The sequence below is a fragment of the Leucopleurus acutus genome, assembly GCF_964270905.1.
Source record: "Leucopleurus acutus genome assembly, chromosome: 20".
Classification (NCBI taxonomy): Eukaryota; Metazoa; Chordata; class Mammalia; order Artiodactyla; family Delphinidae; genus Leucopleurus; species Leucopleurus acutus.
The window spans coordinates 36,408,729-36,420,964 of record NC_139162.1 but is presented as its reverse complement, the minus strand read 5'-3'; the positions used below and the strand labels follow the sequence as shown (position 1 = coordinate 36,420,964).

The 12,236-nt window shown below is 33.5% G+C and overlaps 1 protein-coding gene across 1 annotated transcript in view; it reads right to left on the bottom strand.

Moving 5' to 3' along the window:
- Nucleotides 1-12,236, bottom strand: part of ITFG1 (integrin alpha FG-GAP repeat containing 1) — a 238,738-nt gene that overhangs the window by 118,997 nt on the left and 107,505 nt on the right. Inside the window, exon 9 of the mRNA XM_082863446.1 lies at nucleotides 1,059-1,153. Coding sequence (XP_082719572.1) covers nucleotides 1,059-1,153 — 95 coding nt within the window. The remainder of the gene's footprint in view (nucleotides 1-1,058; nucleotides 1,154-12,236) is intronic.

Genomic DNA, 12,236 nt, shown 5'->3' with positions numbered 1-12,236 from the left:
CTGAAAAAAACTGCTGGTCTTGTTTTGGAAGAGGATGAGAAATTTCACAAAATGCCAAGTTTTCACAAGTTTCTGAAGAGGTTGATAGTTTATTAATGAGGATAAAGTATTTCTGTTAAGGTAAATGTATTAAGGTCTAAGAAGTAAAATATTTTTCATTAATGTGACGTTCTTAACAGTCAAAAAAGAACTGTGACATTTATCTGCCCAGAGAGAACTGTGTAATTTGAAAATATTCTTACAGTAGTCTGTCACTTGAAGACAGGCTAATAATTACTAGGTTTACTTACAGCTATGAACCAACGATGAAGTGTGACTTGACCTAATATTTTCAATGATTCAAAACTTTAAAAAAGTTCAAGGTAATAAAGGTTATGGGTGTAAGAGTTAAATGCTTTTAGAATGCTGACTGGAGGAAGATTTGTTTTCTTTAGTGTCTTAGTATAAAAAGTGATACTTCCTACCTATAAGGGCTAAAAAAATCAAAATGTAATTCTATCATTTATTACCCCCAAACAGAAAATATAACTCATTAATTCTACTACTATATTACTGGTTTCCATTCAGGTGCTGTCAATATGGAAAAAATCTCAATGTCATAACCTATCATTCCCACATTAATCCTCTGCTGTGATTAACAGATTCTAAATTATTTATCTACAAGCTACAGGTATAAAGTCGGCACGAGAGAATGAAACAGATTTAGATATCACAAATAAAAACAAGATTAGCCTTGAAAATAGGTATGATGTTCTTCTACATAACCCTTTATTATAGCTATAGTGTGTCTTACCATATTCCCAGCATATAAAAGGCTAACAGATCATTTAATTACAGGATCAAGAGTGGGTTTTCTTAACCAGAAATGATTATGCCACTACTTTTTTCTCTCAATAAACCAATAAAAATAGATTTAAATGCATTTCATTAAGTTAAAATAAGGAAGTAAATTTATTTTTGGTTTTTCTCTTTTCTGATTCTTCAGATACTTCTTCTAACCTCTGAAATTTTTTTCCAAGAACATAACTCTATTTACATTAAGAAACAAGTAGATATACCTGCTTTGTTCTGGATCTTGCTAAGTAAATGGTACTTTTCTGGCAGTTTTTATCTTCACAGCCTGGCAATAAGTGATCCATGTTTCCATCTCCATCTGCCAAAAGAAACAGACACAAAATAGTGTTCTTGTATGACAGATTAAATTTCCTATTTGTTTAAACTCTGCATCAATCTAGATAAACTGAGGAATCTGATGCATGGCTTTGGAGTGAATGTGATTCAATTAAAAAAATTATTCTGGCCCTTACTGTCTATTACCTGGACCATGTCTTGTTTTAAATTGCTCACTCTTCTGTGGTTAAATATTTATCCAATGGTGGAAAAACTCCTCATTTCAGGCTTTGATGTTAAAATTATCAATTAAAAAAATGTAGCTTTTGACCTATTTACATAATTATCATCACTGCCACAGGAGAAAAATAAGCATGCAATAGTAACCCATTGTTATGTGGCTTATTTTAAATGTCTTTACAGATAATTTCTCTTTACACATACTTTTAAGTCTCTTTTATACAGCATAAACGTCAATTCAAGAGTTATAAAGCTTTCAGCAACTTAGATTCTAAAAAGCACCAATACATTTTTATCAATAAAGAGGCAAATGAAGGGAATACAGACGTCATTTCCAACTGACTGGTTTTTAAACAGCTGCACAATGTTCTGCAAAGACTTCTAGAGATGAGGTTACTGATGAACTTGGAGTCATTTCCTCTAGTGCTCCTTCCTATCTACTGTTCCCTACCTGATGAAGTTTACAGATTTTGATGTCCCAGAGCTAAATCTCTATGGGGACATTCACACAATGGAGTAGTCATGAAGCTTTTAAATTTAGGGCCTAATTTTGTGTTGCTTTAATCACTGATTTATTTGCAATGGCTTAATGTTATCATTTAATATGTGCCTGAGGTAGTACCTTCACTTGGAAGGATATATAAGGTTTACCAATAAAAAAAGTCCATCCTTGCATAGGTTTAAATATTAAGAGAGATATATAACTATAACAAGCCTATCAAGTCTCCAATAATGTATGCACAAAGAAAAAAAAAAAATTTCAGGCTGTGTGGGATGAAAATCTAGCCAATGGAAGGTGACCTCAGCATGGAAAAGTAAAAGGCACAACACAGTGAAAAATGAATTTCTTTCATTTAATTTCATAGTTTAATTACTTATGATCCTCATGGTTAATATTCTTTGTGATGACGAATGCTTAGAGGAGTATAACATTAAATAAAATAGTTGAATTAATAATGGAGAGTACAGAGAATACATGTAATATGACAGTATACACATTTGGACTACTGTGAAAAGTTGAGAGAGAGAAACAGCAACTCTAGGCAGGAATACTTGGAAAGGAGAAGGCTTTCCAAGGGCATAAACATATATCATAGCTTAAAAAAAAAAAAAAGGAGCTAGCCAAGAGAGAATTAAATGCAAAATGTGATTTATAAACAGACTCTAGTAATATCATAGACTTCATTAAAAGCCAAACCATTTTACTGCAATTAATGTGGGACTAATCAGAAGAGCAACTACTAAGTCTCTGCCCTTCATTTTTACCCCAATGGCAAAATACTCAGATTAGATTTTGATGTACACTTTTCTTTTCTCCTAGTTTATTTTTCTTCCGAGTAGTTTCCTATTTCCCACAATTATTTTGACCATGACTTGGCTGATACTTAATGCTGGCAAATAACCTTCTGTTAAACATATAACTAACTCACGTCACAACATCATAATCATGCCTTTTAGTAGGAATTATCAGTAATATTTTATAGATATGGTCACAGAAATCTAGAACTCTATCAGAGAATGTGCTCCTTGTGCTGACTCTAAGTGCTATTTTTTTGATGTTTAGGGTAAGTGGCAGAAAAGCTTTCTGAGAGCCCCACTTCACACGCAAAGGAAATTTTCTCTCTTAAAGGCAACAAACTTTTAAATCTTACATGTTACACTTTTCTGCATGTTTTAAAAAAAAACTTTTTATTTGTAAATAAACTTAAAATTGCAATAATAAACATAGTAAAAGAATTCCTGTAAACACTTTAACCAGATTGACCTATTAACATTTTACCCCATTTATTTGATCTGTGAAATCAGTTTTTTTCTGAACCATAATTATATACATTATAGCCCTTTACCCCTAAATATTTGAGTGTGTATTTCCTAGGAATAGAGATATTCTCTTAACCACAGTACAACTATCAATTCACACAGATACTTTTATCTATTGTACTATATTCTAATTTTGTCCATTGACGTAATAATGTCATTTGTAGCATTTTTGCCCCTCTAACACAGGATCCAGTCTAGGAGTAGGAATTACATGTAGTCGTTATTTTTAGCCTTCTTTAATCTAGAATATTTTTTTTAAAAAAAATTTTTATAGGTTTTTTCTTTTAAATAAATTTATTTATTTATTTATTTTTCTTTATTTTTGGCTGCATTGGGTCTTCGTTGCTGTGCACGGGCTTTCTCTAGTTGCAGTGATTGGGGCTACTCTTAGTAGCGGTGTGCAGGCTTCTCATTGCGGTGGCTTCTCTTGTTGTGGAGCACGGGCTCTAGGTGCATGGGCTTCAGTAGTTGTGGCACGCAGGCTCAGTAGCTGTGGCTCGCAGCCTCAGTAGTTGTGGCTCATGGGCTCTAGAGAGCAGGATGAGCAGTTGTGGCGCACAGGCTTAGTTGCTCTGTGGCATGTGGGATCTTCCCGGACCAGGGCTCGAACCGGTGGTCCCCTGCATTGGCAGGTGGAATCTTAACCACTGTGCCACCAGGGAAGTCCCTAGAATATTTTCATAGCCTTTTACAATCTGCGTATCTTTTTTTTTTTTTTAACCTCGGACTACAGGAATCTTTTACTTTTCCAATAAGTTATTATACCTACAGAAGGAAGTAGTTTCAGAAAAATCAGTTTCACATGAGTCAGAAGCACAAGGCTAGGAACTAGTAATAAGCAAATTCTCTGAAAAACAATGAGACTAAGAGGAATGTCATGCTGACAGAGGTACCAGTCTGTGAACTTGGCACACATTCCTTAAAGAAGTCCCAGGAATTATTAACTTTGGACTGCCTTCTCCTCAGAACTTCAGCCCATTATATATCTAGAGTTTTCTTAAAGGCTAAAATTCCTTCTCAAAGGCTCAACAGAAACTGTGACAGAAGGAATGGCATTTTGATTAACTCATTTCATAAAATGCAGTATAAAATTTGGCCTTTTGAATGGCAGACCAGTAGAGACTAAAGTACACACTAAACACATGTTAGTTTCCATCTGATGTTAACCTTAGCCAAATTTCAAAAGAAATTCTCTTCTAAAACAGATAATTTTAATGAGATAGATTTAATGAGTCAAGCTGATTTTCTGAAAAATTTTAATTTTAAAATCAAGAGAACACTAAAGTAAAGTCTTCATAAAAATGGATTATAATGAATTTTGGTATAATAATTTTTGTTTTTAATTAAGCAGAGGACAAAGAAGAAGATATACAAGAGAAAGGGTCACATTTATATTATGTTTCCTCTTAAACATTCATAACATTTTCAGTCTCATGAAATTAAATGACCTGTGGTATTGCTTAAGCAAATTACAGCTCATTGTTCTGGCCCCAGATTACCCATCAACTCTGTAAACCACAACTTCTCTAATGCAGTGATTCTCAAAGTGTGGTTCCCAGTCCCACAGCCTCAGCATCACTGGGGAACTTGTTAGAAATGTCGATTCTTATGCCTCTGTCCAGATCTAATGAATCAGAACCTCTAAGGGTAGGGCACAGCAATGCATATTTTCATAATCCCTCTGGTTGAAACGCTGGTCTTCCACTGACACCAGGGGGTGCTACACGTACCCTATTTCTGTCTTAATCATGCACCTCCATTAACGACAAACTTCTTTTGCTAATCAAATTCTACTATTCATTTAGGACTCAGTATGTATCTTGCTCCAGCCTCTTGAGACTGAATCCAAGTCACCTTTTGCAAATTTTTGTACCTCTTGGGCAGGTCAACTCATTAGGCAGCGAAACAAGTACTACTACATAAAATAATTGTTTTTGGTGAACGTCTTGCCACTCCATGAGAGTGTATGGAGATTTTAATGTAATGGTAAGAAGGTAGGACTAAGATCAGTTAGATTTAGATTTTTAACCTGGCTTAACTCCTAATAAGTAATTAGACATGTACTTTTGGGGAAAAAAATACTGAAAAATATTTTTAAAATATTAGGATTTGGGGAACAGGTACTTCTGTATTTTTTAGGACTGCTCAAGAAGTATTCAGGTTTTCAGAAATGTCTTTTTCCTACTCTTGTCCCCAGCTCCCCTCCACAGTGGCAACCACCATAGCAGTTTTTCTTGTGTATCCTTCACCACACAGGCTATGCATACACATATACTATATACAATTCTGTACAATTGTAGTGTACACTACACTTTTTGGTACCTTCAACTTTTGATTTAATATATCTTTGAGAGCATTCCACAGTGATAAATTTATATCTGCCTCATATATAGTATACATTTACATTTTATGGGTATATCTCAATATAGCCAATTCTCTACTGATGTACAAACACTGAGTTGTTTCCAATCTTCTGGTAATCAAAAAAATCCAACAATGAATAACTTTGCACATATAATATCTCGTATTTGAGAGATTATAGTATAAATTCCTAAAATGGAAATTACTGATTCAATGATTGTATGTAATTAAAATTTTTATTTTAATCTCCATAGAGGAGCAGTTTTCAAACTAGTCTCAAGAATCCTTTATACTCTTAAAGACTGAGGACCCCAATAAGCTTTGTTTATGTGGGTAATATCTGTGGGTATTTCTATGGGTATTAACTTGAAATTAAGACTAAGAAACATTTATATATTTAAGTGAAAATACAAACCATAAATATATCACATATAAACATAACTAATATTTTCATGAAAAATAACTGTTTTCCAAAACAAAGACATTTTGTGAGAAGAATGGGATTATCTGGCCTAGCAGAGAAAACCTGGATTTTCATACTGCTTTTGTATTCAATCTGTTGTTTTGGTTGACAAATATGAAAATATGTAGTTGAAGGAAGTATTTTAACAGCCTTTTCAGATAACTCTAATATTCTTCAATGCTACGATCAAAACTCAACAAGTGACAATTTCTTAAAAATTTCTTGCAATGAAGAATCTAAACCTGTTTCAATGAACATTTCTTACTCTGTTAATTAAAATCCAGTAGTCCATCTTGCACTTTGAATGGGTGTTTAACCAATGTATAACTTTGTAAAATCACACATCAAACATTTAGAAGACAGTGTTTCATTGAGTTATGTAGATTTTGCAAATGCTGAAACATTTCATTACACAACATAAAAAATTCAGATTCGTTAATATCACCACCAATCTCATCAAAAAATTCTTTAGGTACTGAAAAGCTGTCAGCTCATGGTAGCAGATAAAAAGTTTTCCCAAATTCCAATTTTTGCTTGAAAGATCAAATTTTATCATTGGCACCTTCCCATCAGTTGTTTTCTTGAAGTCTCAAGCTCACTTTGTTCATTGTAGAGAAAATGGCTACCAAATCCCCAAGTCTGAAAAACCATAGTTTGTCTGTCAGTTGTTTTTCAAGCAAAAAATGGTGAAAATGGTATTACATGAAAAAAAAAAAAAGGAGTTAGTTCAGTTTGCAACTCAATCACACCAGTGTTTTTCATTAAGACGACCACCATACTCTGTGCAGAAGTGTTTTATGCATACGTCTTGTTTCCTGACAGTATTAAAAAGGTGTGTAGTCAAGGGTTGAGATCAAATAAAATTAATATTTTTTGCTTCATCAATAAACACTCTTAAGAGAAACTATTTTTCTTATTTTCTTTTTCTTTCTCTTCCTTCTTTATTTTAATACTGTGAGTATATGGTGGTGAAGAATACAATGAATGGTAATAAAGTTTGGTGCCACTGTTTTGATTTGTGCCAAATGGCAGCAGCTTTACACACCACTGCTTTCATATCATCATCAGTCAACAGGGTGAAAAAGGCAAATAATATCTCAGTGTTCTTATGAAGGTAATTTTGATCTTGTGGACCCCCTGAAAGAGTTGCAAGAAAACCTCTCCCCACCCCTTGGGATCCATACTTTGGACCACACTTTGAAAAACTTTGCCAGAAAGGTTGCACCAATAAGCAAATTATCAAATATTTTGATTTTTGCCACTCTGATTAATGAAAATGGTATTTCATTGTGGTTTTAGTTTTCTTACTAATTATGGTGTTTGTCTTTTTAAAATTGAAGCATAGTGGATTTACAATATTATATTAATTTCAGGTGTACAACAGTGATTGAGTATTTTTATAGATTTTACTCCATTTAAAGTTATTGCCAAAAAAAGGCTCTATTTTCCTGTGCTGTACAATATATCTTTGTTGATTAATTATTTTACACATAGTAGTTTGTGTCTCTTAATTCCATATCCCTATCACGCCTCGTGCACTTAGACTGGAAGAATTAATATTAAGATATCCATACTACCCAAAGCAATCTACAGAGTTAACACAATCCCTATCAAAATACCCATGACATTTTTCACAGAACTAGAACAAATAATCCTAAAATTCATATGGAACCACAAAAGACCCTGAATTACCAAAGCAATCTTGAGAAAAAAGAAGAAAGGTGGAGGCATCACGCTCCCTGACTTCAGACTATACTATAAAGCTACAGTAATCAAAATAGCATGATAGTGCACAATAAAAAGACACACAGATAAATGGAACAGAATAGAGAACCCAGAAATAAACCCACCTATCTATGGTCAATTAACCTACGACAAAGGATGTAAGAATATACAATGGAAAAAAAAAGTCTCTCCAGTAAGTGGTAATGGGAAAACTGGACAGCTATATATAAAAGAACAAGATTAGAATATTTCCTCACACCATTTATAAAAACAAACTCAAAATGGATTAAAGACCTAAATGTAAGACCTGAAACCAAAAAACTCCTGGAAGAGAACATGGGCAGAACACTCTTTGCTGGTCTTTTTTTTTGTCCTGCTGCTAATTTGTAGGAATCCTTTTAACATTAAGAAAATTATTATTTTGTCTGTGATTTACTAACACTTTCCTTTACAGCTTCTAGGTATTGCTAACAACTTAGTAAGGCTTTTCCAATTCACAGTACTTTGGGACATTACTTTTACTTTGAAGTCTTAGATTCACCTGGAATTTATTTTAGCTTATGATGTGAGTTATGACTTTTTAACAGATGGATATATCCAGTTGTCTCACACCACTTACTGAATGATCTATCATTTTCAGAAAAGAAACTCAATTTCTCTTATATTATTTATCTTTATCTGTAAAATGATCAATAGGAACATAATTTGGCCACAGAAAGGGGTCATTGTGAGAATGAAATGTGGGGGAAATAACCTGGGGAAAATGACACAGCAGTAAATAATCATAAAGGAGTATATTATCCCTATATACTCCTTCTATCACTTGTGGTATGCTGTGTGTACTTAGGACAGTGGTATACTCTGTGTGGGTAGGTGGGCAAGAGAGTAAAAAAGCGTAACTCCCAGAAGAATAGAGGGCTTTTTCTTCAGAGTGCTCACTTCCAGGACTCACTGTAATGCTTCCAGCAGGAAACACTGAAACATTTGATCATGAAAAATGAAAGCAATAATTTAGGATTTGATGAATGTTACTCCACAGATGGGGGAAAAAAACTGTAAGTAGATGGCTAAATATTTTGATCTATAACCTGGAACTCTGAGTTCAATAATAAAAATAAATCAGTGATTTCTGAATTATAGAGTAGAACACATCATGACAGCTCAAATGGGGAATAAGTCAAAATGACTCCTTCCACCATCTGGAAAATTTACTCATGGATGGCTATAGCATACACAAGATATAAATATTACAAGTCACACAACTAATTAATGGCAGAAGGTTCTAAACAGAATTCAAGGCTTTCTTTAACTTTTAAAATATGGGACCCAATGCTGAAAGATATCTATACAGAGTTTCTAAAACTGCATTTCTTGCCAAAATGGACCCAGAATGTAGGTAGAAGTAACAGCTTTTCCATTACATTTGTCAAGAGACATGCGAGACATATGACAGAAAATGTATTCATATATTCTATATTTTTTGTTATTCATTAATATAAAATTGGAAATACACATACTAAAAAAAAATTTCCTGTTCACTTCCACTATAATACAGTAAGTCCCCTACATGAACCTTCAAGTTGTGAACTTTCAAAGATGCGAACATGCATTCTATCAATGTCAGGCGTGAGTGAAATTGCAGCTTGCCGTCTGTCTCCTTTTGCTGAGGATCCTTCAGCTCTACCATCTCCCAGCTCCTCTCCCTCCTCCAGTCAGTAACTCTTCTTGCCTGTTCACTCAATGCCAGCCCCTGTACGTCAGCTGTTGTACTGTACTACTGTACTTTTCAAGGTACTGTACTGTAAGATTAAAAATGTTTATTTTTTGTTTGTTTTTATATAATTATTGGTGTGAAAAGTATTATAAACCTATTACGGTACAGTAGTATATAGCCGATTGTGTTAGTTGGGTACCTAGGCTAACTTTGTTGGACTTACGAACATATTAGACTTATCAATAATGTCTTCTTAGAATGGAACTCGTTCGTATGTAGGGGACTTACAGTATATGAAGTATATCACTTAATATTTTCCCGAAGAACACATCCTTAATGTAAGAGACATTATTGGCACAGAAATACATTGAATATGATATAAAAACGATTACATTACAGCAGCCAGATTAGATTCTTTGGGGAAATAAAATTCAGACTTTTAAAATAAATGATGAATAGTATAAAAAAATAGGGGGCATGCATGGAAATGTTTGATTTCTTTTTTTTTTCAATGCTCATGAACCAAACTGTGACAATAAGAAACAGGTGCTATAAAACACATATATACACACACAGGAAAAGAAGAACATGTCACCTTATCATCTGGAAGGTACAAATTTCCTTTCTTCAAAATATTTATTTTTAAATAACATAAACTGCAGATTTATGAATACATATATAAGTTTGCTTATTTTTCTTCAGATTTTAAATAGCATCCAGGTTGACTTTCAAGTTACGCTCATATAAATATATATTAATATACTTAGGTGATTAAAGACGAGTCTACAGAGTGCCAGGGCCTTAACAGAACTCAGTGGTAAGAAACACATATTGTGAAGGAATATGAACATGATCAGAACGGAAATATTGTAATTCTTTAATAAGATGCTGCTGGTTCCTAACAGACCTGGTAATGCTGGAAATTTTGAGGTGGGGTCAAGGATATAGAAAGTTAACTGAATTTGTTTTAACATAGGTTTAGGCTTTGTGAGTCATGAAACAGAACTTTCATGATGACTTCTTTTTCTCTTGCAAGTCTAATAACTGTTCTTTTTGAAATGATAAAATATTTTTCATTGTCAATTTTAGCACCTAAATATCCATCAGGTTTCAATAATGTCTCCAGGATACCATCTACTGATGCTTTTCTGCTTTGTTGAATATACTGATTCTTTGACTACTATGTTTTAATAATTCTTTTCCTAATTAAGGATATAAAGCAAACTAATGATGTATTTATTCAACTTCCTGTTCTGAGATCCTCCTGCTCTATTATGTGGATAGAGGTAAAAGCCAACTGTTTTAGTGAGTGAAGAGGTAACAGGTGAAGAGGCCAAAATCAGCCCACTCATCAGTGGGTAAAGGATGGTAGAAATGTCTCCTAAATATTCTTATGTGGCAATGCCTTGTTTATTTTACTTTTAGAAGCTGGGAAGAGGGTGAAGAGAAGGTTGGATTAGATTATTCTCAAGATTCTTATGACTGAATCTAAGCTCTATGAATATTATTATATATTAATTATCAAATGTGCTCTAAAATAATAATTCTTTTAATTTTCCTTACCCAAAACTCCTTCCTTCCTTTTTCCTTTTTAAAATTGAAGTATAGTGGATATACAATGTTGTATTAGTTTCTGGTGTACAGCAAAGAATATATATATTATATCCTTGTTCAGATTTTTTTCCACTATAGGTTACTACAAGATATTGAATATCTTGTACCTGTGCTACAGTAGGACCTTTTTGTTTATCTTTTTTGTATAAGGTATTTTTATATAAAGTGTGTATCTGTTAATCCCAAGCTCCTAATTTACCCCTCCCTCAACACCCACTCTCTGGTAACCATAAGTTTCTTTTGTATGTCTGTGAGTCTGACAAACACTGTATGGTTATTTAACTATATATGGATATAGTGTAATTTTTCTGTTATGTTTATGTATCATATAAAATGAATAAATATTCCTATTAATAACGCTGTAAAACTTTTGAATATATCTTTAAAAATCAAACCATACATTATTTGACACCATGTTGGTAAAAGAGCAGAAAAAGACAAATTAACTTATTAAGTAAGACAAGTTGCCAGCTAAGTCAAACCTATAATTTGAATTCCAAAAATAAACAAGAAGCTGAAACAAAATCCTATTTTTTTGCTTTATATATTTATTAACGTCCATCCCATACATTAGGGAAGGTAGCTGCTAGTCTCTTTCCATCAATATAATCCTGCCTCTGAAATAAGGTTTTAACATAAAAAAACAGAAATGTATTTAAACATGAAAATCCATACTTAAGCAAAAAGTGCAAAATGGCTCAAACTCTAATTTTGATAAGAATAAGGAAGCATAAAATGACAGTACAAATAAAATTACTTTCATTATTTAAGAATTAAATCTTTATACTCAAAAGCTTTATTATTATTATTTTTTTATTTTTTGCGGTACACGGGCCTCTCACTGTTGCGGCCTCTCCCATTGCGGAGCACAGGCTCCAGATGCGCAGGCTCAGCGGCCATGGCTCACAGGCCCAAGCGCTCCATGGCATGTGGGATCTTCCCGGACCGGGGCACGAACCCGTGTCCCCTGCATCAGCAGGTGGACTCTCAACCACTGCATCACCAGGGAAGCCCAAAAGCTTTATTTAAATGCTAACAATCCAGTATTTTAAATTTGGGCAGATATCAGAATCAAAATGCACATGATGAAATCTGTTCTAAAGAATTCTCAGAATATGTAGATATCAATGAAAAAAATATATTGCCTGCCATATCAGTCAACAAAGGATGTTGCAGCCATCACATTAC